General features: G+C 41.7%; 1 protein-coding gene across 2 annotated transcripts; it reads right to left on the bottom strand.

Annotated features, from left to right (window-relative positions):
- Window positions 1–937: 937 nt before the first annotated feature.
- Window positions 938–27,499, bottom strand: C1QTNF4 (C1q and TNF related 4). Of its 2 annotated transcripts, XM_053945749.1 has the most exons (3): window positions 27,374–27,499; window positions 22,512–22,643; window positions 938–2,464 (listed from the first exon to the last, which is right to left on the bottom strand). In XM_053945749.1, the coding sequence occupies exons 1-3, from the start codon at window positions 27,405–27,407 to the stop codon at window positions 1,356–1,358; spliced, it is 1,275 nt and encodes a 424-aa protein (XP_053801724.1). In that variant the 5' UTR covers window positions 27,408–27,499; the 3' UTR covers window positions 938–1,355. The 2 variants fall into 2 exon arrangements, with proteins under 2 accessions (XP_053801724.1, XP_053801725.1); XM_053945750.1 differs by lacking the exons at window positions 22,512–22,643; window positions 27,374–27,499 and adding an exon at window positions 21,429–21,580.
- Between the last annotated feature and the right edge of the window lie 222 nt (window positions 27,500–27,721).

The following is a 27,721-nucleotide window of genomic DNA, read 5'->3' on the forward strand; positions in this document are numbered from 1 at the left end:
ACTCAGGATTTTGTTAGGAGCAGTTTTAGAGCATTGCTGCCTGTTGAACGTATTATAAATTACACTGAAGTGGTGTCATGAAACTTTGTACATGCTTAAGATGATGCACTTTTGCAGTTTATGTATTTTTGGGATACAAACCAGGGTTTAGCTCAACTGAAAAGCACCAGGGGTGCTATGATGAAGCCTCCTGTGCTCCAACTGTTTCCTCAGCAGATCCCGCCGGACGCCCGCCCCTCTGTTTGTTGGACTGTAGGAACACAACAGTATCCTCTAGAGCCACAGCAGCCTCTCCACAGGGCAAACTCTCTGTGGAACTCAGCACGTACAAAACCACTGGGACATGGATGCTGAAAACATCACCCGCAGTTCCTCTGATCCCACCTGCAGGAGGCTATCAGTGCAGCACGCGGTGGGAAAGCTGCACCCTTGTGTTCACGGGGCTCATTTCTGGGGAAGGTAACGCCCCTGCGGTCAGCAGCGCCACTGCTGGCGTGGTACTACTCACACTTGGTTATGAGCCTGCTCCTGATCCAAATGTTTGCAGATTTAAAAACACATTTCTTATTCTTCTTACTTACCTTGCTTCTGGGCTTTCAGAGCATGGTCCATTCACAGATTTGAGCCCTTATCTTTCACGACAAGAAGCCTACTCTTTTGTTTGTTTCTAAATGTAATCTTTACATTACATGGAAGCTGAGATTCTCAACCACTGCTTCTTGACTTCATCTATATCAGATAAAGAAAAGCACAAACCACTGTGAAACTTGAAATAAAATCCTAAGAGGTACCAACCCTTCACATACACAATTTATTAAAGAGTGGCTCAGTAACACATCCTCAGCTCACACAATTACCATGCTTCTCTCTCACTTGAGTTGGTACCTCAGCCAATGACAAGCACAAGTCTCACAAAGTAGCATAAATTCCAAACTGAGAACATTCTCATCTTTTGTATTTTTATTACATTCATTTTCATTACATTTATTCCCTCCCTGGATAAACAAGGAAAGTCACCACACACTTTTCTCTCTGGATGCTGGAGATCTGCAGTATCATGACTGCAGTAGTTCTCTGATCCTCAGCATCTCACTATAGTGCCCCACCCCTGCCCCAAAACTACCTCATGCTTTATGTTAAATCAAACACCAACACGGGACACACAGCTACAACCTGAAAGGCCTCTCTACGGATGAATGGCACACACAGCAGTGGCCCTGCTGACAGGGCACAAGCGTGCAGCATAAGGAAAGCACTGGACACATGACAGCATGCTCAAAGCTGATGATATTCAGAGAAGCTATACCCAAGTTCATGGCACCTTGGCTCTTCTTATGCTCCTTTCACATCTGCATTTAATTGTTTGACCCTTGAGGTGAGCTGGCACCTGGAAGCCACTTTGGCTGAGCCTCTGAATAGATGAGGAAGCCTGTGAAAGTGATGTACTTGCCGTGGTTGCTGTAGGCACCATAGCCATCATGCTGATGGCTGTAGAGCCAAACGGTGTCCCCGTATTGCAGAGGCAGCATGATGCTCTGGCTCTGCATCTCCCGTCTCTTGGAGTGGTTGTCATCATAGATCATGGCCTGCACCTCATTGTGGTTCTTCATCAGTTTCACTGACATAGTCTTAAAGGGCATTTTGCCAATGGTGAAGGAGAAATAGTATGCACCAGGTATACGGCATGTGAAGACGCCAGTGGAGGAATTGAAATCTTTTCCAATATTCACAAATTCTGTATCAAATGTGATTGGCTCATGCTGGGTTTGCTTCTCATCTGTCCCCAGGAGACTTTGTGAGCGGGCAACAGAAAATGCAGAGCGAGGGTCTTGCAACCTCTTTGGTTGGTCAGATAACACACGTCGCTGTGAAGCTTCATTCTGCTCTCTGGGAAGTTGCTGAATTGTGTGAGGGTGTGGCCCGAGCTCTTGAGAGTCAAGAGCATTCTGGAAGAAGGCAGAAGTGTCTGGATAGATCAGGTAGCCATTGAAAGTTGTATAGGGTCCCACATTGCTGTAAAGAGCATACTTGGGATCTCCATGTAAACGCAGCCACACTGTGTCCCCGTAGTCAAGCTGCAGCATGGCACTCTGGCTGGCCACCTTGCGTTCCTTGCGGTGATGTTCATCATACACAATTACCTGCACCTCATTCTTGTTTCTCATCAGCATGACAGACAAGTTTTTCTTTGGGTATTTCCCAACGGTAAAGGAGAAGTAGTAGGCTCCTGGGATCCGGCAGCGGAACAATCCAGTCTTGGGGTCAAAATCATTGCCAATATTCACATACACTTTGTCAAAGGTAATCACCATCTCAGAGCTCCCTTCCATGCTGCTGGTTCTGGCCACAGAGAAAGCAGAGCGAAATTCAGTACTGGTGTCTGCTTGGAAGCCATCTGTAGGAAGAAAAATCATGCAGCAAAGGAGGCCAAAGATGATCTGAATGTTCAGTGTCATCATTGTATCTGGAAGAAAAAAGATGCATATTTTAGCAGGAATAGCATTAATTTACAGCTCACACATGAGCTGAACTCCAGACCTGAATATTGCTAAATAAACATGAAGATCTATGTCCAAATATTGAGAAAATCCCAGTGTGTTCTCTGAGAAGTGTATGGGACCACACCATAGTTCAGATCCCAGCACCACTTTTATATTTTCCTAGTGAAACCTTTTTAACCTGTACTCATGGAAAGAAAAAACATATTCTCCTTTGAAAGCCTGACTATCCTAAAGTTTGTCTGCAAAAGACCACGTTGCTCACACTGCAGAGGGATCTCAGAGCCTGCTGGGGATTTGCCAGGGCTCCCTTTTGTTGTGCCTTTTTTTATTCATAAGACCAAGGATGAAACAAAGCCCTACATAAACCCTGTATTATACAACTGAGACACAGCTGAAGGGCAGGGAGAAGAGGACATATGCTCTAGAGATTCCCATGCAGATGCCATTGCCTCACAGCGCAGTAGTTGTTTCACAGGATGTGGAAGCTGGAAGCCAAGTAAGTTGTTAGATCCCATTATTCCAACATGAATCTGTGAAAAGTATAACGAAATATGAAGAGGAAGGAATGTTTAGGGAAGGAAGACAATGGGAAAAAATGCTGAAATAATTTAAAAAAAAGAAGGAAAACAAAATGCTAAATAAAAGGAAAGTCTCCTAAAGTGTACAATTCCTGAGAGAAAACTGAAGTACCAAAAATGGTATAAAGGAAACAACTCCCTAAATGGATAACAAACCAGACATAAAAATTTCTTTGACCCCAAAAAAAGTTAGGAGCTAATAGGATTTTCTGCAATTTTTTTTTTTTTTTTGGACCGAGGCCAAAAATTATCTATTAGTGCTTTCAGGCTGGAAACAAAACTGCCAGTCATTCCAGTGAGAAGCTTCTCTCTCTGTCACCTCTCTGTGCTTATTAAAATATCATTCAGGCTGGGAGGCAACTGCCTGGTTTGCAGTCTGCTCCATCTGTCACCCCAAAATTGGTGCCTTGCCAGCCTGCAAACAATGAATTCACAGACCAGCAGAACAGAAGCAAAACATGCAACTCATTGGGGGGAAGGTTGAAGACAAATCCTGCATTAAAAAGGATAAAGGGGTAAATATTTGAATCATTTGAGATGGCCTAGTAATAGAAGTAAAGCAGACAGAATGCACATAGACTGTGAGGTGGCAATGGGATCCTGCTTTGGCAAGATGTGATACTTATTCTTGTATCGAGAATCACTCACCACCAGAAATTCAGCTTAACCCTTGCTCTTTCACACTTGAAAATAAAACTGAAATCTGAGGTGCAACTTTAATACATAAGAACACGAGAATAAATTAGATTCTCAATTACATGAAAATGGCACACTAGCAAAGACTAGCAGAAATATCCATCCATGTCCCAATTTTACCTTAGATCACTTCTCTCACAGACATCTGTAGCAGGGCTCTCAGCCTAAGCAGGCTTGTAAGTTTGTTAGTGAAGGGCTGAGCAAGGAGAATTTGCTGTTCAGTGGAGCAAGGATGGGCTGCTGATCAGTGAAAACACTGAGCAAGGATAACTGAGTGATAACACTGAGCAAGGATAACACTGCTGTTCTTAGTGCTGAAGAATGCTGAAACCAGCTTGACCAAACTCTCACCCCCACCACAAGGACATGCAAGACTGAGGCTCCCTGACCGAGGCTGGGAGCATCAAGGATGTGCGGGTCCTGATTTGGAAGTTGAAGAGAAGAAACTAAAAAGCTGCCAACATATTTTCCAGCAGAAAGCATATTTTGCTGAGTAAGCCTGAGAACACATCATCTAAAAAATGCCTATTTTGAATGCATATTAAAGTCAATCACTTTATACTATAAAAGGCCAGCATCACTTTTGCAGAGCAAAGATTTCTAGCATACCTCCCTAAGGTGTGTGAAGATCCTTCCTTTCAATGGGGACACTCCTCAAGGTTATTCCTTGAGGCTGAAAGACAGAGATTTTCCCAGTTGTTGGTGTGGGTGAGTAACATCAATTTCTGCTTAACAATTATTCTGCTACCTTGAATATAACTGCTTTAATATAATTGCTTCAAAAATAGTGCACTAAATCGGTAGTGATAGTGATCCATACTGTGTAGTAAATGATTCTGATTAAGGTTTTTTCCCCCTAATCATTATTGTAATAAATTAAAATAAATAATTAATTTTATTTATATAAACATATCAGGCTTGCCATCCTTAATTCTGCAGGATGAAGTTGTATAAAAGCTCAATTACACCTGTGCAACTCTTTAGATATAAACCATCAACTAACTCTGGGGCTAAGATTGTATCCAGCTGTACCTCGGCTCCGCTCTCAGAAATAATTTAGATGTACCTTGTGGCTTCTGTTTGTGAAGGGAGGGCTTCTCTAATAAACTTTATCTGAAGCTCCCGCTCTGCATGCGACATCTCAGTATTTTCCTCCATGCTCCTGAACTCAGAATGTTTTTCCTGACTTAGCCTGCTCCTCCAGGCCCCCATGGGCTGAGCTGAAGGTTGCTGAGAGAGCTGAGTGATGTCATTTTGAGGCCACTCTCTGTCAGCTTTGAAAGGTGATGGAGATTAGGGGAGGCCCCTGGTGACTGGAGATAGGCAAATGTGGCACCCATCTTCAGAAAGGACAAGTGACACTACCTGCAAAACTACAGGGTAGTTGACCAGTTAGCCCCTCACTTTGGTCCCTGAGAAACTCATGGAATTTCTTCTTAGAACACATTTCTAGTCAAAGGACATGTAATTTAGCACACGTTATTTAACTGAGCATAGATTAATCAAACTGATTGCCATCTTGTGGGAAAAGATCAGTGGATGTCACCTGCATTTTAGCAAGGCTTTTGTTTCAGTCTCCCAGAGCATTCCTCTATCCAAATTGTGACGTTAGATAAGTGGACTACTAGAAAAGTGAAAAACTGACTGGATTATCAGGCTTGAGAACTAGTGTTTAATGTTTAATTCCAGATGTCCTCTTCAGTATTATTAATCAATGTCCTGAGAAGCAGAAAGAATGCTCACAGATCAAGACTGCAGATGACACCAAAGGAGATGGTTGACCAATATACTTGGAGGCACAACTGTTATTCAGAGGGACCCAGACAGACTGGTGGAATGGACTGAAAAGAAATTCAGTGACAATAAATGCAAAATACTGTACCTGGATGGACTAACCTGTGTGTTGGTAAAGACTGGTGACTGACTGGTTGGAAGTCTGTCTGAAAAGGATCTGAAAAGGATCTAGGACTTGAGGAGAACAGAAATTTGTACCTGAGATAGTGCTGTGCCCTGCAGGTACTGAAAGCTTACAGCACTCTGGGGTGCAGAACAGAACCCAGCCAGGAACCACAGACTGTGATTATCCCTCTTTAGTTGGCACTTGAGTGACTCCAGAAGAGGGCAGCCAAGATAGCTGAGGTCTGAAGAACCTGCCCGACAAGGAGAGTCTGATTGAACTGGGCTTGTTTAGCATGAAAAAGAGAAAACTTTGGGGGGATCTAGTAGCAGCCTTCCAGTGCCTTTAGTGGTTCCTGACAGTGTGAGGTACTGCACTGATGAGCATGGTGGAAGAATAACAGACAATGGTCATTAAATCCAAAGGGGAAGACTCAGACCAGACATAAGCAAAATAATTCCATGATGAGGCAACTAAGAATGTAACAGTTCGTCCAAAGAGATTGTGAGATCTCCATCCTTGGAAGTTTACAAACAAGACTGGATTAAGCTGTGAGCAACCTGGTCTGCACTCAGTGTTGGCCCTGCTTTCAGCAGGAACTTGGACTAGAGACTCCCTAAGTCATGATTCCTGCTTCTGTAACTGAATCCCATAGCTACTACTTCTCATATTTAAAATTCACTCCCTAATAACCCTAGCCTTGGCACTTACATGGAATTAACCAGCTAACAGCAGGTCTAACAGACAGATTATTTTCCATCCAGCAAATTGAAGCATATTCAATGAAATGATTAATCCATACCTAAGTGTCATGCATCTGCTTCCATGCTGTCTTTATTTTTCCTTACTTTGTGTGTTCCTCAGGGCAATGACTGTCCTCTCTTCCCATGTCTGTACAGCACTTGGCTACTGCTGCCATTTAAACAATACTAGTAGACCCTAATATCCCAGCAAGAACTAAATCCCAAACTGTCACACTCGTGAACCCAGCTGCTGGTTCGGCAGTATTATTTTTGCAGTGATACATCTAGCATGGCAGGCTCATTCCAGCTTCCAGCTTAGAAAACCAAGCCCTAAAGGCAAACTTATAAGGGCTGATGTTCCTGGTTCATACTCATTCAGTGTTGTTCCAGTGATCACCATGGTGTGGCTGCATGGAGAACCAGGATAACTGTGACATGGCTGCGTGCTCTTGAGACAACAAATGACAGGAAAAGATTTGGCATTTGCATTTTTAGCAACAAGCCTGCTTTTCTGAAATGCTGCCTGTGCTCCAGACCTTGTTGAGCATATCCAGGAGCCAGGGGGAATACTGAAAGCACATCACTGCTGGCCAAAAAGCACAGAAAGACAAAACAGACCAAATTTAATAAAGTGTGTAGTGAATCTGACCTTATGAGCCTTCAAATGACCAGTATCCTTGTTTCTGTTTGAGAGCTAATTTCTCTGTAATAAGGTCACTTGTTGGATCACTCAGTACAGTTGCAAAGACCCTCTGCTGCTGCTGTCCCTTATTTATCAGCTTTTTCCAAAAGCAAGTTATTTAAATAAGGCAGTTAATTATGCTGCACTTCCATTAGCAAGTTGTTTCCTTGACAGCTCCCACTCACCACTTTCAGCACTATTTAGGTTCTTTTAAAAATAATGTGGAAAGTATCTAATAACTGCCTCTCAAACTAAACCAGTCTAAGAATAATTTGCCAATCATTAGGAAGATACATCCAGCTAAAGGGGTTCTATAAACAGAGGCAACTCGTGACAGCTTTTGGACTTGAGTATTGCTACAGTAATTCTGAAAGATAAAGCTGTCAAAATGCCCTGTTCCTCCCCCAAAAATTGTTTCTGGTGCCCAAGTCTCTTTTACTGGTATAGTTTTCTTCTGGCAGGGAAGAGATAGCACCGGGGAAGTGAAGCTGGCCGTGGACACTGTGGCATCAGCCTTGAGCTCATGCTATGATCGAAGTTTTAAAACTGAAGGGAGAGGTGAAAGATCCAGGCTAGAGATGGAAAATGGGTCTTCAGCATGTGGCAGCTGTGTTATTCTCATTACATTTACACACAAATCAGGGCCCTTTGTCCCCTACCCTGCCATTCCTTATTGTCCCAACACCACAGAAGCACAGAATGAAGCTAAGCAGACCAAAGGGATAAACTAGGTAGGCTACTGCTTTTACTTGAGGTAGTACCAGCAGGGACAGCAGCCCACAGAGAAGTCAAGAAACTAATTTTGGAATAGGAGGTACAAAACACATGATGCGGCTAAACAATTCTCAAAGACACTGGCATTTAATTAGTGACCTGAAAAGAAGGGGCTAAAGTGGTACTGACTCCCATAGTAGAACAAGAGCTGCAAAACTTTCTTGAAAAGAAGGTCAGAATTCACCATTTGCATGACCCAGGGAATTTTAATAGCTTTGAGTTTGCTGGAGGTGATTTTTCTGTCCTGGAACAGAATCAATCCACCAGTGAAAAGACAATTAGTTTTACTCTTCTATTGAAACATATGGATTTACAAAAGGACATTCAACAATAGAAAGGTCACCCCATTTCTACACTTGCAGGACAGACCTACTTGTGAAACCCACAAGGGTTTTCTTTTTATTCCAAAATATTAATTATCCACATTCCCTAGCCCTACCTTATGCAAGAGTCCTTTAATTTCAGTGGGAGTTTTGCCAGGAATATCACTGAAGAATGAGATATGAAACAAAATTGAAGCAGTACAATTGGATTAGCTGTTACTAAAAGGTTTTTTAAATCCTGTAAGCTACAAGAGCAAAGCCCTGTTCTCCCTAGCTCTCAACCTAATATTTAAGGACAGCTGCAAATGTTTCAATTATTTGAATCAGTGAAAGCCTGTGTAATGAACATCCTTCTTGGACTATGGTTAGCCAGATTTCTTTTCCCAATATACCACATACTGTCTGTTCCACTCATCCAATGCAGATTAAGAACATCAGATAATGATGCAAATGCATCAGTTCTTCCAACATCAAAGAGAAAATAATTATAGCACATCCTCAAAAGCAAAATCTGTATAAGACTACATGAGTAACAAAATCAGTGATTCACTTATGGCTCTGGCCTTTCTCTGCTTTTGATGAATGTGTTGTTTTTTTTTAACTCTGACACAACCCTAGGAGGTAAAACATTGTCTGAAGCATTCAGGATGCCTTTTGAAAACTATATGTCATACCTTGAATGACAGACATGTATGGCATTAATATAGAAAATGCTTAATTTTGAATGTTTCCTTGAGTCAAGGGAGACTCCTTTAACATAATAAACCAGCTTCTGTGTATTCAAAAATCTGTGAAGAGGCAAAAATTATTTTCAAGTGTCTCAACTCCAGCCATACTCGGGAAATGGAAATGGAGAAACTTTTTTGGCAGAAGCCCCTACTGTTACCCTGCATTTCAGAATATGATGAAACCTGCAATTTCAACAAGTCCTAACAATTCTGATTAAGCTAAAGTGATGTTATGTGAAATGATGTAAATTCACTGACCAAAATGAAAACATGATTGTTCTGACATTAATATTTTTCTTCTTTAACATCATTTAAGAAAATTTTCATGCACATTTGAAGTGCCAGGGTGACACAATGCATCTGCCTTTTTGGCTACCATTACATTTTAAAATATATTAATTTAGACAAAATGGTGTTTTAGTAGAGAAGATGGCTGAATAAATTCTAGGTGAGAGCAAGGCGTTATTCCAGCAAACTAATGCTTTAAGATTTAATAATTTTTTGCATTCTTTTCTAAATGAACACATTACACAAGTCCAACTCTCCACCATGTACACACTGCTCAAGAAAACAGGACTAAAACTTCAAAGCAAAGAAACATACTCTGACCAGAAGTGGAAGAAGAGAAAACACTGCTAGAACATTTGAGCTTAAACTGTAGTTCATAAAATATGTTGAATACTGTAAAGTTGTTTGGTACATGCAGTTAAACCAACCGTTGATAAGCAATCATCGAAATTACACCAGCAGTAAACAGTGAAAAAAACTAGCCATTGATGGGAAGGAGTTCAGTAATAAATAGCTTCTGTGAAAGCAGAGGCCAGAGGAGACTGGAAACCACATCTTGAGAAAACCAAGACTGCTGCTGTGCAGTGTTTATTTAACACTGCTACCTTTAGACATAAAACACTGAGACCATTTCAACAGTTGGAATTTTCACATGGATTCCACTACAGTTACAGTAATGCCAAAGTTTAACCATCTCTTTTCTCAGCCCCAAGCATTTTTTAACCTTTTTTAACCTGGTTTATGTGTGCATTTCTTTTTCTTGGTGTGCACAAGAGATGCTGAGACTGTGGAATAAGGCGCTATTGGAGCATTTCATCTCTCCAAGCAGGAATCATACTGCTGCACCAGAAGGCAGATCACACTGGCATAAAGGATTAACAAAGAGTCTGGCTTGGAATACCAGGAGGTATTTTGATAGGCAAAAGAAAGCATCTGACATTTTGGCAGTGAATACCATAAAGTTAAGAGAGTGAGAGAGGAAGGCCCCAAAGGCAGACTGCACACTGCAGTCAGGTTCTAGAGAGAGAGGACTCAGAGAACTCAGAGGATGGAGTAGAGGGCAATTTCCTTGTTCCAGGTGGCTGGGCTAGAAGCTGTATAGCAGGAGGACTTTCCCCCAAAAGTCCTGGGTGTTTTTGCCTGTGAAGGCAAAGCCACATGAAGCAAAAGGACACTGCCAGTGAGGGTGGTGAAGTACTGGAACAGCTTGCCCAGAGAGTTGTGGATGCCTCATCCCTGGAAGTGTTCAAGGCCAGGTGGGATGGGCTTGGAGCAACCTGGTCTAGTGGAAGGTGTCCCTGCCCATGGCAGGGAGTGTGGAACTAAATGATCTCTGACGCCATTGAGCAGGACGGGAACAGAGAACTCCAGATCAGCAGGCTAAGAAAATGAACTCTCTCCTTTATTTCAAATGCACCGCTCTATATATAGAGAACATCGAGAAGACTAATTTCATTGGTCTTAGAGTAAAAACATCCCACACCATTGGTGTGCAGTGAATGACGCACAGTAGCAGAACATATCTATAAACAATGTGAATAACAAGATAGATTAGAGAATTATTTACATTCTTTCCCAACTGCTTCCCAGGCTCTTGCCTGGTTAGAAAACCTTTCTCTCTGACTGAGCTGAGAATGCCCACAATCTCTAAGGTCCCTTCCAACCCAAACCATTACATGATTCTATGAAATTAAATGGTTTTATTTCATCATCTGACAGAACTGGAATGAACAAGCATGACCCAGTTAGTGCCACAGCAGTACTAAAGGAGAAGGTGAAGAGGAAGGCTATGACTATACAAATGAAAGACTCTTAAGAGGTAATGAGGAAGAAAACTTTGAAGTGTTTACGAAATATTTTTCTAGGTTGGAGACAAAAACTGGGAACCTTAGGAAAATGCAGATGGATTCAGCATCCCAGACTACTGCTGTAATTTTTCCCTTTTAGTAAGAGTTTTTACAGGAAAAAGATAAATAATTTTTCCTAATAACGTAAGAAGGCTGGGGACTTTAAAGGGCTCATACAGAAAGAAAAACTATTTGGACAGCCTCACTGATCACAAGCTTATTAAGGCTTTCCTGAAGTGGCAGGATAGTTCAAATCCTTAGGGACATTAAAAAGAAATAAATCTCTGCTTTAAACTCAGTTGGGTAAACTGAGCTGTGAGTGACAAAGGGGAAACACTAGGTAGGCAGAATGGCACTGGAATCAGTACTCTGGAATCAACTTGAATTCTTACCCCTTTATTCTTTCTGTTTTATTGTTACACATCATACCTTTTCCTAGCAGTTTTTATACACTACTTCCTTCCAGTGAAGTAACGTTTAGCTCTGAGGAAAATCTCCACTCCCTCTGCTAACAAATGAAAGTCCAGCAACAGCTCAGAGAACATCAGTAGGTGTTTAGTATAGATAAATATACCTACAGTATAGGCAGATATTTGACTTTTTTTGAACCACACTTTCCTCTATGGACCTAAACAACAGTTTGCTTCAGTGCAGCTGAATTAATATTTTCATCCTCCAATCACCCTCACCAGAAGAGGACATTCCTGGGCTCTTCTCAGAGTTAATGCTGTATTTGTCGATTTTCTTTAATTCCTCAGTTGTAACAAATGCTTAGAGACATTAGAGGTCATCAAGATGAGAGTAAATATTCCAGTTAAACACAGGCTGTACAGGCTTTCCTTCCTGTTCCCTGTTGCCTTCCACTTTCATTCACATTCCTAGTCATCCAGCAACACGCTATGGTACCAGTTGGGCAAAATCTTGCAGTGATTCTTTCATGTTCTTCTCTCATTTCCTCACTAAGAATGGAAACAACTGTAAACAGTAGGTTTATTTGTTCAGGAACTAATAGGAACCTGTAGGACCTGAGCCCCACAAAAATGTAGCAAATAGGAAAGCAACTGACATTACAGGAATTGCAACTTCTGTGTTACACCTTCCTGTTGAAGACTGTTGTCCTGGAAATTGTGATGATATTACAAGAGATACTGGAACCTGTGATGTGCTCTCAAGGCTTGTTCATTGTCCTCTCTGTAATGGTTTTATGTCCTCAATTTTCCTTCTGTGAGTTTGTGCTTCTGCACTTTGTATCAGCCAATATATATGATTTTAATTTAATTGCAATGTAAGATCCTAATCAAAGAACAAGTTTTAGATTTTTCTTTTCTTTTTTCTTTTGTAGCTGCATAGCCATACCTTCTCTCTCTTCCTTACTTCAGTGGGCAAATAATCATAATTTTTTCCTGGAATTCTGCACCTGCAGAAGTTGTTTTCAAATCCCTCCCCCACTCACTGGAATGCTGTCCTCCAGCCAATTCTCTAAGACCTGCCACATCACCCACCTGAGTGGCTAAAGGGAATATACTGGTTCTTGCTGGTTAATCATCAAGTCTCAAGTTAAGATAAACCTGTGGAGTCCAGCAGTGGTCCCCTATGGGAATTAATGAATAGCTGAGTGCCAGCTGGGATTACATGCCATGACAACAAAAACCATTTTTGTTTCATCGTTATGTCTGAACTCATTGTCTGCTATGAGCTGATTTAGCAGTCCAAAATTTTTCTCAAGGTAGGTAAATCTGGTCTCCATCCTGACAACCTGCAGTTAACAGAAAACTGTCAGAAAAGATGAGATTAGTTTTACTTCTCTTGATAAATCAACTTCTAATGCTATGTTTTATACTGACTACTGTTTTCTGACAGTAGGCTTTGCAAATCTATCTGAAAAAACTCCCAATGTACTGGGGTATTTTCCTACAGGAATGCTGCTTTCTTTGTGAGTTTTTTAGCGTGTCTTGACAGGTAAGTCAGGAAAACACGCTGTCTTTTAACATCTGCGATTGCACTCAGCCAAAAACCCACATTCATTTCTTTTCATCCCCTGCTGTTTCATTACTGTTAAGAAACTCAGAGAACACTGAATTGCACTGCAGTGCTACTCTACACTGTCAACATGCGGCAACATCTCAATTTGGAAATTCACTGAGCTCTAGTTTAGGGAAGGTGATAAAAGGCATTAAGATCCATTTATCTTTCATCTCTGCTCTGGCACTTTCATTTCTGCCCATCTTCCTACTGGGTCAGGCCACAGACCTGAATGAAGACTCTGTATGGTGAAAAAGGGGTGTCAGTCGAAGTCCACATATGCTAATAAGTCTTTTTTTCTGGTCCTGTTCTCCAGCTGTCTAACTGGATCATAGAATCATAGAATGATTTGGGTTGCAAGAGAACTTAAAGATCACCTAGTTCCAACCCTCTGCCATGGGCAGGGACACCTTCCACTAAACCAGGTTGCTCAGAGTCCCATCCAACCTGGCCTTGAGCACTTCCAAGGATGGACATTCATAACCTCTCTGGGCAATCTGTTCCAGTGCTTCAACACCCTCACAAGAAAGAATTTCTTCCATTAAAAGAAAGAATTTTTTTTCTTTCCTTGCAATAAAAAATTATTATCCATGATAATCCTGTTGCTTTTGTACCCAGTGAATTGGTAGACAGATCAAGAAACAATCATTGAAAGAATAATCACTGCCTGGGACTACTCGCATTTTTGTCACCAGACAGTTGAGACCCCTTGAGATAGAGACTTCCCCTGGTATGGAACAGAAGTTCTAGATGAACACTGAAATTCTTCAATACATATAGTGATCTCCAATATCAAGTGCTTTTAATGAATCAGGTTTATCCAATACTTGGCCCACTAGCACTCTTTCTTTTATATCTACAAATACACAATTAAAAGCAGCAAAGTAAATCAGCAGGATTCATAATTGTCATGCTTATTAATACTGACACTTCACAACTAGCCAACCAGCAATGTGTAGTTCCCCATTTTCAGTCTTACCTGCCAAATCCCTTGTGACCAGACCTCTCTGAGGAAGATCTATAGACAGCTGGAACCTGAGCTCTTTCAATTTTTTAGCCATTTTACGAGCAATTATTTCTCAGAAGGCTATAGCTGTTGCAAATGAGACAACCCAAGACTGTGAATTGATATTTGATATCTTCAGGAAAACCACAGTTTCTGATTCCACTTTTAAAACATTTAGTATATTTTGGTTCATTGATTTAATCAGCTTGTCATCTTTTTCAACAGGGAACTGTGAAGTTCCTCCCCAACACCCTGCATAAGTCAAGTTTTCACTTCACAAGTTTTTGAACCTGGATTTTTCTGTGACAATCTGACACAGAGGTGCTGCCGCCTACAAGACAGAATCTACAGCCCTGGATGGAGGCACAGAGAGAAGCATTCCTGAACAATGCCCTCAATACACACGTACCTTTACAAGGTTTTCCCAATATCTGCTTTCTATGTTTATATTGCTTCCAGTATTTAAAAAAACATCAGTCCCCTCATCATGGCAGCAGAAATGCTTGTGTGACTATTTCTGCAAAACTCTGTCTGCACTGGGGAGCTGCTGGAAAAAGGATTTGGCATTGCCAACAAAAGACGCTGCTGGACGCTGCTGGACGCTGCTGTTCACTCATCAGCTCCTCATTCACAGGAAGGAAGCTCTCAGTGCCCGTGAAGTGCTCACAGATTCCCGGCTCATCTCCGTGACCAGCCAGGTTCCTCCCAGGCACAATTGCCTTTGACAGCTTGAAGCTGATGACTCTGATTTTGCTCATAGGAAAAGAATTTTGTTAAAATATTGAAATAACGATTGCAGCAATGCATTGGCAGGTTTTACTTGACTTTTAGACTCTAGTTGGACATAATATAAATAATATGAAGGATATGGCTGCTCTGAACCCAGCTATGCAGATGCTTCATTTAAAGCAGTCTTGGATATCATTACTTTGCATTAAACACTCAGCTCATACTGAAAGAAGGGCCATTTGCAACAGCCTACACAATTTCCTTACAGCCACACTGAGAAATTCCAGTCATGCACCCTAAACCCAAACATTCATATTCAGTTCATATTTCAAGACACTGCATCCTCTATTCAAATTCTTTCATTCCCCTACCTTCCTTGTAGCTACTTCTCTCTAACATCCCTCCTTTTCAAGATAATTATCAACATTTTCCACCAGGAGAAACATTTACCATCTGCAGAAGCCCCTCCAGCATGTTCAGTATTTTTCTGCACAGCCTGTCTCAGATTTCCTCACAAGTTTCCTGGAGAATAACCCTTTCATCTTGTTGTCTCCTCCTAATAGTAAAAATAGGATTTTTTTTTTTTTTTACATTAACTATATTTGCTTTATCTCCTTCCAGAACCACCTTGTTCCAAAGCTAAATTTCCTTTAGCAATGGATCCCAGTAAGCCTTCTTTTGGATACCCTTTCTGTCTCTCAAATGAAGACTGTTTCACACACTCATCTGAGAAGTAAAGACAGTAAAAGCAAGGATGGGAAAAGGAATGATGAAATAAACTCAGGCAAAGTGTCAAGCACTGCTCAGTCCTTGGGTGGAAGGGATGTGAATTCACTTTGAAATATCTGGGCCATCAAGTGACTGGCTTTCTAAGCATATAATTATTTTTCCCAAGGTGTTTCAGCAGTAATGGAAGATGGAGGCAGGGGGAAAATCCATCACAGCTTATATAGTGTCACAGTTTGTGCTCATGTGTCCCAGAGTAAATAAAAAAATCAGGATTTCCATCAATTTATGGATAATTCCAGTGTAAGAGTGTTTAAATTACAAGAGATTATTATGCTAATATGTTCACTGAGCAACAGCTCCATGAAAACAGGCTAGTAAAAAGTGCAGCCTAACTCTTTATTTTCTCCTTGTCTTGTTCATTCAACACAGATTCTTTCCAGCAGTTGCTTTGCAGCCTTTCAGTCCTAGAGAGTACCTGTTTTCACAGAAAAAAATCCCTATGCCTACTTGCTATAAAAACACTTCCACTGCTCCCAGTAAATCTTTAACTTCTCTAAGAGCTTTTCTTTTTGTCTGAGTGAAAAGCTCTAAAGCCTGAGGAGAGAGAAAAATCCCTCTCCCTTTAGAGGATTAAAAAATTATTTGGTTTGACTCAGAATGTATTGTATTCAGGATCTTATGTGCAGCCCACCACTTCAGCATCCCAAAGTGTTGATCATTGCTCTCTTTTTTCTTTCTACCTGTCTCCTCACAGAGATCCAGGATTTTTCACCATGCACAGGGGACTGTCTGTTCCATTTATATTAAACAATATATGTTAAACCATGAGTACTACAGGACCTAGATTTTCTCTCCCTGGATAAATGCCTAAAAATATAAATCATAGGACTATTATTTATTTTATTCCTATTCTGAATTCCATTATTTTATTTCATTTTACCTCTAAAAACCATTTTTGGACTACAGCCTTTCATTCAAGGAATAAAATACTAGAAGAGTTTGTGTTTTCAGTTTAGACAATTTTACTAACTGCTAATCTTGATTAATTTTTCTTCTTCCATAGCAATATTTTCAGCATTCATAAACTCAATCAAGCATGTGCTCTGGGAGATCAGAATGTCCCATTCCTTCCCCTTTCTCCCAAAAAGAGAGACCTTTTCTAACTGTCTTCTAGAAAGCTCTTACTCTTCTTTCAGGCTTTTTTCAGAAAGAGCTGGTCTGTGGTCTTGGTGCTGTGCTACCCCTGGATATCAGACAAACATCAGAACAGGGCCAGCAGACTTCTTTTATTTCATTCAATGAAATGATCACCTTAATAAAATGATAGAAAAATGGTCTAGAGGAGAACTGAACAGTCCAAGGTGCTTTCCCATTATAGGATCACTAGCCTTATTTGATTCTTCACAGATGATTGTCTAACCTGTTCTTAAGATGTCTTCAGAGCCTCCCTATATCAAATATACAATTATTTTTATTATCCTGGGTCCTAGAAAATTATTCTAGTAGTTGAAAATAATCTTACTTTCTGCTGCTTCTTGCTTTCTCCTCCATCCACCATGAGCCTGAAGAAAAGATCATTCCCTCCTCTATTTTTTATCTGAAGACTGTTGTATTCCCCTGTCAAATTTCTGGTCTGAAAATTACAGTTATTTCAAATCATCTTGCAGGTCACATTTTTCTGACCTGCGATGAGTCCTACTGCCCTCCTCTGGACTCCCTCTGATTGAATTACACCTGTCTCAAAGTGCAACAACCAAAACTTTGCACAGTCCCCAAGCTGAGGATTTGGCCTCAGAGCAAAAGGATTGCTTCATGTCTTCCAGACTTCCATGTCTTTTACATATCCTAGCAAGATGTTTGCCTTTATTTGCAACAGCATGACATTGACTCATATTCAGCTTGTGATCTATCATAACATCTTCTTTTCTGTGGAGTTGCAACCTAGTCATTTACTTCTGTCTTGTGCTTATTTGGTTGGTAATTTCTGCCTTATTGTAGTACCTTGTGTTTACCCCTACTGAATATAATTCAGCTCTTTTCCTAGAGAAAGTCTTCCAATTTATTGGAAAATTTTTGAATTCTAGTATTTTCCTCCTGCATATTTCAAGTATCACAGTTTTATGTCCCTGGAAAATGTGATATACCCACTCCTTATATTACCATCCAGGACCTCTAGGAAAACACTGAATAAAAGCAGATCCAGGTCACCCCAATACAGCTGCTGTGTCGGTGTTAAGCAGCTTGTGGCCTCTCTGAAGGACAGGCACATACTAAAAGCATACATATTATGAACTCTCAATCTTCTGATATTATTTAAAGAAGATCTGCTTGTTCAGATAATCATGCTTACCCAGTTTATAGCCTCCTTCACCTGCTATGCCCCATGCCTCACCAAAACAAATATTTGCATTAATGTGCTAACCATAGTCATAAATCTCAACTTTTACATTAAAAAAACCCAAAACCCAAATGAAATCTCTCACTCTTTTTCTACAAATAGCCTTTAATACATAAACTGAACAGAAGCCAATTCTGTTAGAACCCGCTGGAATACTGACAAAATAATTGGGAAAGATGTGACCATTTCTCTTCATAGATTTAGGGGTATGATAGAAATGTCCTAATTTATTACATTCACTGTAGTTACAACAGCAGCATACACTTCAAGGGTAGCACCAAGGCAGCTGGTTGATTTCAATGGACTAAACATTTCCTTTGCATCTGCTCTTGACCAATGACTGCAGGATCTTTTCCTCAGAGCTAAAACACCAGCTATGACAGTCACAAGCAGGCACATTGCAAACAGTAAGCTTTTGTGTACACTGGAATAAAGATGATCTGGTATTCCTCCTGACAACAGAGGCTTAACTCTCTTGTCTAGCCCTGACTCTTATTCCAGTAGTCATTACCACAGTGCCCCCAAATTCCTTAGCCCAATATGGACAGTTTTCCTGGCACCATGGCAGAAGCCCTGGCACAGCAGAAAACATGCATGGTGCAAATTAACCAGCTGGAGGGTAAAGAGGGAGAAATTAGGCTTTATAAATTTTCCCTGTTTCCCAGTGGGGCCTTAGTAATCAATTATTAGCCCCTGGAGTAGCCACTTACTGCTTGCTCTGTGATCATCTGATTCTGGCAGTGTTACCTCTGCTGGAAACCTCAGACCTTTGATTAGATGCAGCAGGAATTCCTCCTTTGTTCTCTAACCTGTCTGGAGGAAACTAGAGAGAAGCTTTACAACTAGAGAGAAGCTTTACAGGGACAAGAACCCAGGGGTAGACTTGGTATTCACAGAGCACCAGCAGCACAGCAGTTGTGTAATACTGGCTTATCTCATTTGAACATCACTCAAATGTCCTTATCTAGGAGAGGGTCAAAGCAAAAGGTACAGAAAAGCTGAAAGGAAAAACAAAGTCCTGACTTCCGCTCGGATTGGATGGCCAACGGGATCTATACTAAATTTCTGAGTGCCAAACGAGAAGTAAGAGGCTTTTAATTTCTTCTGGGTGAAAATCAGAGCTAGTATTTCAAACACTGTAAGATGAACTATCAAATTGCCAAGCCTTAATGTCTTGGAAGACAGTACAAAAAAACTCACCCCTATAGATTAGTCAGTAAACTGTAATTCAGTGAAACATCATCTTCTTTAACTGTGTGCCTTGGAGTAGAATGCATGCTTCATACTTTAGTGATTTAAAAAGGTAGCTGCATCGAAGAGTTCAGGAGTAAAACCCACCAAATCCTAACATCTGACCTCAGATGCTGATAACAATGCCCTAGACTTCAGCATAAGACTATGTAAGTCTTACATAGTAAGTCATAAATAAGACTACAGCAATTTTAAACCCTATTTTTTTCTCTATTCTTTTGCCTAAAAGTCAATGCAGAGATGAGGATCTCTTGGAGAGAGACATTTCTCAGCTGAAAATACTATATTCTCAGCTGAAAATACTATATATACTCACCTCCTTGGAAATCTACTGTCACTACCAGTATCAGTTCATTTCAATGATTTCTGCCTATAACTAACCATAAGAACGGGTGAAATTCTGGCACAATAGCAGTGATCACTCAGAGGCTCACTACCTGTCCATTTTCTGCTAGCACTGGCCTCTTTTTCTTTTGGTCTTTGTATTACAGAGTGCTCTGCACAGAAGGTTCAAACCATCTTGTCTCTTTACACCTTTGATATATAATTTTTCTCTGTGTGCCTGTGTTCATCTAGGTTACTTTACACAAAAGATTATAGGTTATTTTATACAAGACTAAGTCTTCCAAGAGCTGGTGATGAACAGGCAGCCTTGCTGCTCTTCCAAATACATCTTTTATTAAAATGGAGACTATAAAAGCTATCATGCACTACATGACTCCAAGTCACTGGATAGTTATCCTGTTTTTTCACAAGTATAGCTGCTGCCATTGTGGGCCCACCCAGACTTCTCTATTTGGAAAATATGAATAGTTCACAGTTTATGAATGGAGAGCACAGCACAATGGATAGGTGATTACACAAGTAAAATATAAATAACAGCAACACAACTAAAACATAAATAACAACAAACAGGGTTCCGAGTTTTGGCGCCAAATCTCTGGTTCCAATGTATTCTATTGCTGCAATCTGTTTCTTCACCTACAAAACAGCAAATGTCTATAACACCAACAAATTGTCATATTTAAACCAATTCTATATTGAAGCCATTGGTTCTCCATTATGGTAACCAAATGCCCTCTGAAGGCATTGCTTCATTCAGAGAGAAAATGCAAAACTCATCTGTAGAGCCTAGTCCACGAACCATTCAGCACTTTGAACTATAGCTTTTTAGAGGGAAACAGAAGAAATGCACAGGGTAATGCTGCCCTATTGGGAATCCTCATTCTTCCTTGACATACCTCCTAGAGCTACAAATTAACCCTTAAAAATGGCTAGACAAGGAAACAGCTGCCATATGCCAAGATAGGATTGCAGCCTCACTGGTGTGTTTCAAACTCTTGTTACACATAGTGTCCCTGGAGAAGTGAAACTGCAGAAGGTTGCAATAGCATCAGAATGAATAATTGAAGCTCGGCTCATTCAGAATGTGCACAAACGGAAGGGTCACAATGCTGCCTTCTAGTCAGCCAGCAGTGCAGAAACACACCAGTGTCTAATAGAAACATCATCTGGAGATACTGACCTACTTCCCTGGGAGCTTTTACAGAGTGGGTTGAGGAGACGACAGTGGAATGGCCAAGCACACAGAGAATTAAATCATATTATCTAACAGAAAATCGTACATTACAGACTCAGTTGTATATGCTACTCTTGGTAAAACCCTCAAGACTTTGTTCCACCGAGAAACAAGAGATCCATGCAAGATAAATGCTATTTCCCACCTGAGAAACTGTCCCTGTGGCAATTTGCCAGGATGCTGTTCCCCATTGTGAATCCCTGGGAGCTTTTCCTACCTCGACTCCATGACAAGTGAGGCCAAAATTTTATACCCTTTCCCACATAAACTCTACAGCCATTTAATATTGGGAATGATAGGTGTGAGGGAGGGTAACTCGGGCATTTCCCGCTATTGTCCAGCCGCTCGGTGGGAACGGAGGGAGCGCAGCCCGCCCGGGCGGCCGCCCGCGCCCTGCCCGCCGCCCCGAGGGCCAGGGACTGGGATCCCGCAGGGTGGCCCGAGCGCAGCCCCCTTTCTCCAGGACCGCGGCGGCCGCCGCCAGAACCCCGACGGTCCCTCCGCTCCGCACCGGCGGCCACCCGTCAGGAGCCGCCGGGCCGGGCCCGCCCGCGGCCCCGCTCCCATCGCCCCTGTCCGAGCGGGGGATCCCATCTCAATGCCCGGCCCTGCAGGTGCAGCCCGGCCCCAGCGGCGGCGGCTCCCCCGGCACGGTACCTGCTGCGCCCCGCGGCGGCGGCTCCGCGGCGGCGGGGTCTGAGCGCGGTGCGGAGCGCGGTGCGGAGCGGGGCCGCGGCGCTGCCTGCGCACTGACAGCTCGGGAGCCGCGGCGGTGGCGGGGGCCGGGCTGGGAGGGGGCTCGGGCACCCGGGGCTCCGGCGCCGAATCAGTGACGGGAGGAGGGCCCGGGGGCGGGCGGGAGCAGGGAAGGGGAGGGGGCGGCGGGGCGAGGGGCTTGGAGCCCCCGTCACCGCCGCAGCCCGGGCGGCCTCCGGGAGGCGCCGGCGCCCGCGGGCGCTGCGGGCCGGGGAGGCGTGTGAGCGCCCACAAGGACAGGGGTGACCGAGCGATGCGGCGCTGTGAGACAGCCGGGCCGGGCTCCCGCTGCCTTCCCGGGAGGAGAGGGCGCTGGGGGACGGGCGCCACGGGATGATGCCCTTCATTCAGCACAGCGGCGGCTGAGCGAGGCGGGCGAGCTCTCCGCGCCGCTCCCCGCCCGGGGCACAGGGTAGCGGTGTGGCACCGGCCGGACCGCAGCGCCCTCCAGTCCCGGGCTGAGTCACCCGGGACGGGGCTCCCACCCCGGCCGGCCTCGGTCAGGCCGATGAGGGAGAGGAAACAGCCTTAGCTAGACCAAAAGATGTGACTGGGGGAAGTGACAGGCTTTTGGCTACCCAAGATCGTGTTCGTGTCTGACCTTCTGCTCTGGAGATCTCTGTGAGTCCCAAAGCGTGTCTATAGACTAACTGTGTTATTTGGCTTATCAAAAGATTGTATCTCTCTCTAGAAAGCTTGGCTTGCCTTAGATCATCACCTAACAACAACAAGGCTACTACTTGTTCCTTTGAAGGCTGGCATTGATTTTTGCTGGCAGCAAAATAGTAGGCTTTTCCCATGCCTGATCTGAGTTGAAGGGCAAATTTGACGTTTTGTAAAGCATGTTTATTGTTAACCCTGTAAAATCTAATGTTGACTTCCAAAAAGAAGATTGAAAGATGTGGATGTTTTAAAAATGTTCTGGCTCTCCAACACTAAAGCACCCACTTGCTATGGGAGGAATTTAAATACCAGTGTACTCACTCAGTACAGATGGGGCACCCAGTAATGTTTCCCCTTGTGGATTCTCCAGCCGTTGTTGCCCTGTGCTGGCATGCTCTGCTATCCAGTCTCCATCTCCACTTTCCCTCTTGTGGCAGACACCAGGACTTTCTCCTGTTGCAGCAACAGACACATTTGAATCAGTTTTCACGTATGACATGTACCAGTCACAAGGCTGATTCTTTACAATAGACAGAGAATGGAAAAAAAAAAAAGAAAACAAAAAGCTTCCTTCTGAGAGGAAGAGGACTGACAGATGGAATAACCAGAAAGTAATTTACTCTTTGGGGCGAGGATGCAATTTATGGCATAACAAGAACTTCCTACCGCTTGTCTAACGTGGTGTTCATATCAAATTAAATACCTGCCACCCTGCAAATCCTCCCTAGCTCTGTACCCACCAGGCGCTGCATTGTCCCCATGTTATATTTTTTTCCTTCTCTCCTACAGAGCAAAACAAAGGCGTTGATGACAGGCAGAATGAGACATGAGAGAGTTAGACACTAACCCTCATGTGGGTCTGGTAACAGCTGTCAGATGAGCAGAGTATATCCTGGATGGGCTCACATCCAGCTGCTACTGCTGGCTAAACATATTTTGTGCTCTCTTAACAACTTCTTTACACATTTCAAAGGACAGATTACTCAACACTCAATTCACTGCTTCTGGAGGAATGAATGGACTACTGACTCCCAGGATATGAGAATGCTCATCTTGGACATAAACTAGAAAAATCCCTTTTAATCATCTAGCAATGATAGCAGTGATGAGTAATTATCAACAGTATGATAAACTATCCTTCGAAATATCTATGTTGCCACTGGGGTCAAAGTGATTGAGTACTAAGATACTACAGTATTATAAAATAGATGTATATTTTGCATTGTCCTGTGCAGTCCAGATGAGCTGTGCTCTGTTCTGCCTCTGCCAGACAGTTTTTCTTTCTCCGTGATGCAATGCTAGTACATGCCTCCTGTGCCCCAGCTAAGGAGAAGCAGAGGGCTGAGAAGACAACTGTGCTTCCACCCAGTAGCAGCTAGTGTATTTACTACATCTCCTTGGAAAAGTGCTATAACAGAGCAGAACTGCCTTATCTGTGGGTTCCCAGGAAAGAGGCAGGAGTAGGTGGAGGTTTTGTGGGGGGAAAGGAATACACTTCCCAAAAGCAGAGAGTGGAAAAAGACCTGGTCCCACCTCATACTGTTGCCTTCACTGCGGTTGATAGTCCTCCCCACAAGGACATGAAGCCCCACGGCTGCATTGGAATGCTTTTTCCGTGTTAGTATTCTGAAAATTCTCATAGCATAACTCATTAATAAATGGCAGCATTGGAAGTGTAATAATCAGTGTTATAAAGTTCAAGACTGTGGAAGAGGATGCTTATACTTTTATAAAATGAAACTGATTTCAGTCACTGGCACTCATTCACTCCTATTTCACATATTCAGTCATAGTACAAGCACCAAGATATGTGTGTGTGTAGTCTGATCATGGCTCTGTGTGTATGGGTATGTGTGACACAGAGGACAGGGGACAGTAGCTCCTGAGTCCTTGGGATGCCTTTTAGAGTTGTCTTGATCAGGCATAAAAAGCCACAATTTTGACAAGCAATTTTATGACCCCTGGGAGTCAAGATGTCATGGCATGACTATGACCTCAGTTTTACATTTTTCATCCTCCCTAATTTGTAGGCAAGGTTGCTGCCCATCATCTTTGTTTTCTCATTCTGAGTATCTTTATTGCTGCCTTCCTGTTGAGAGAAAAGGGATGGGCCATCTTTGATGTGACTGTGTCAGAGTACAGACCTTCTGGTCTTGATGTATGTATATTCCTTATTACCTGCTCTATTGTTGTTCTTGTACCCTTGTTAAAAAATATGTGCCATATCTTTAAACCTTGATCTTTATTGTATCACTATAAAGATACAAAATGTCAGAGTAAGTAGTGATTCAAACAAGCCTAAGGATTAAAAAGAATGCCTCAAGAATATATAAAGACTCACTAATATGTAAACCAACTTACAGTGTGAAGCTAAAAGAAATAAAGCTTTGTGGTCCATGTGTCAAAAACCCTGCATTAGGCTGCTGCTGTTTACTTATTTATTACAAACCTGGAAATGGAATGATCAGGTCTTAGCGGATGTTATCACCTGACTTACAGTGAAGTCTCTCAACAGCAAAGGACATAATTAATGATTATCATGGGTGAATAACTAAAATTATTTTTTTGAGACCCCACCTGCAAATAATGTTCTTGGAAATTAAGGGATTTGGTGAGCTTTGTTCTGTTTTGTTTCTTTTCATGGTCTGGGTTTCTATGATTCTGAATAGACTACTTAAGAGAGATATGTGTATCATTTCCCTTAGAAGAATTTAAGCTTGAGCCTTGAGGGTCATTGATCATATCAGGTGTCTGGAGTGTGTTGCAATGGAGAAAACCAAGTGTAGAGAAATTTTGTGTTGAAATTTGGAGTATCTCCATCTAGAAAGGTAGATCAGAGGGCAACTATGATCACATCTCTGGAGGAGTAGTTCTGTGCCACGTGTGTGAATGAGGAGGGAACAAGAGCTGCGGTCAGTGCTGGGTGTGCTGTGTTTTCCTTTTCTTGCCAGTTGAAAGAGATGCTGGGTGCATGTGGTGCATGCCAGCAGAAATGCAGCAAAAGTTATGTTCATGTGATTGAAATGCAATTCTGTGTACAGTGAGAGCAGATTAATATTTCTTGAAAGACTATTTTGGGAGTCACTGGCAGGGGCCACAGAGAAAATAGCACCAGGAAAATGGAGAAAACCTTTGTGACTGACTGGAAAAAAAAAAATCTGGTAAACACTCAACTTAATGAATAGGTATTAGACTCCCAGCAAGACACCTACTGAGGAACTTCTCCGGCAATATGTAAGAGAAAAATTCAGGAGATATCTGATGGAAGTTCTTGCAAGAAGGTGAGCAGTAGCTGCTGGTGACACCATGAAAAAAAAAAAAGATGAAGCCAACAGCCCAGTGATAACAGGGCAGAATGCTGCACTTTTGATGCACTTGACAGACACAAATGCTGATCTTTCCACCAGAGAAGCAGCTAGGAACACAAAAATATTGACAATAAAAGAATGCATAAAAATATATTTTGAATTAGTGTATGGAACACAATAAGGTGTCAAAGAATTTAGAGAAATATTTCACTTGTTTGTCTCCTAGATCCTGAGAAGAAAAATAATAAAATACAATTCTTGATGATAAAGAGAATTTTGATATAACTCACAACACAGGAATTTCAGAATGATTCTATGACTAGAATGTTGATGGTTCACATAACCTCTGTGGGAAGGGAGGTGTGGTACAATTCCATGAAACTTAAAGTCCTGACAAGCATTTCACAATGACCAAACATGAAAAGAATGTCAAAATTTTCCTAGAAGAAACAAAGTATTTTCCTGTATATTTGAGGAAGCTGACATATGTCAGAGTTGTACAACTCTGAATTCCACTGGGACACTTGCAGAAACATGTACAGGTTTTGTATAAACTCAACAAGAGATCACCTGTCACCACAATCAAATCTATCTCACCCAGTTAGGAGAAACAAGCAAGCACGCACAGACAAAAAGAAGCCCAAACAACAATCACCTTAAAACAGTTTGCCTAACAACAAGTTAGTTCCTATCCAACTATCAGAGAAGAAAACCATCTTTACAGGTATAAGCTTTCCTCTTTCCTCATGCAGTCTTTGTCCTTTTTCCTTAGAAATATTCTGGAAAATTTATTACTTTCACATATGACTAGGATACAAGTTAAATATCATAACCAAGACCTTAATGTCGATATTCAATAATACTGACCCAGTATCAACTTCTAAAGATGAAGATAGGTTAGCATATGCAAGCAGGAAACCTTAACAATACCATTGTAATTGGATCCATTCAGAATCCCAAATAAATCCCTAAAATTTGTAGATGGTAGCTACATAAGCAGAGGAGCAATTATTTCCTTAATGCATAAATATTTTAACTAAAATCATATCCAGTGACAGCTAAATTCAAAGTTTTTTTAGTGATAATAAAATTTGCCTATTAAAACTCACTGATTTTTTTTTACAAAACTATCATATCCAAATGAAGAAAATATAATTTTCAATTTTAGGCTAATAATAAAACCATTTTGAAATCTTCCTTTCCACAGTGTGTACCTATATCTAAGTATCTCTGTTTTTCCTCCATGTCGCTTGAATTAAATTCTGAATTATGTGGGCATTTACCCCCAACATCTAAAATTACTTTTCATCTCTGAGCTGTGTTCCTAACAATCTGAATATTAAACCCTCATCCTCACTCCAAGAGACTAATCAGAACATGCGTCAAAGAAGCTGAGAAAAATCTTTACAGAGTTGATCAATCTTTTCAGTAACTAAGTTCTTCAATGTTTCAATTTGAAAACGTGCATATCCTCAGAATTCCAACATATTCCTCATTTCTATGTGCATTTGAGTTCTCACATTTTTAAAATTCTGTAAATTGACACGTTTTTATTACTATCAGCTCTCCTTCAGGCATCCTTGGGATTTAAGAACTCTACTTATTAGTTGAAATTATAGAACAAACACGTTGCCAAGCTATTTTTACCAATAACAACATGCTTGGAAATTCTGAACCTCTGTGAATATAACTCAGCAAATATAAACAGCAGTGGTCTGAGCAGTAACCTCTAACCTTCTGCATTTTTTCTTGCCCCTCAATTGTGCTCTCAAACATTTCTGAATCAGCACATAAACTGCCATGTGATAAATCCACATTAGGAAATGGATATATCCGAAAAATAGTCAAAGAAGAAAAGAAAATGCAATTCATCACCTGGATGAGGTTCCTGGTCCTGTTCATTGCGCATTTCCACACACTATTGCCGTGGCATCTGTCAGAAATTGGACATGGGCAAGGACAGCCTAAGGCAGTAGAAGAAATGCTTGTCAACCAGCATCCTCTAGCACATACACAGCCTGCTGCAAACACTGTGTTGAGTCTCTTCACAGGGCTTATATAAACCTGGCTGTGCTTAGGTAGTTCCTTCAACTGTCTTAAATGCCAGTAAAATCCCCCTTTCTCGAAATCTGAGCACAGCCAATAATCATATATAAACACCCCAGCTTTTCAAGATAGCCTTTTTCACGTCCATGGTTCTCAATTTAGCACTTAACTGTGTCT

This window comes from Vidua chalybeata, chromosome 6 (assembly GCF_026979565.1).
Source record: "Vidua chalybeata isolate OUT-0048 chromosome 6, bVidCha1 merged haplotype, whole genome shotgun sequence".
NCBI classification, from domain to species: Eukaryota; Metazoa; Chordata; class Aves; order Passeriformes; family Viduidae; genus Vidua; species Vidua chalybeata.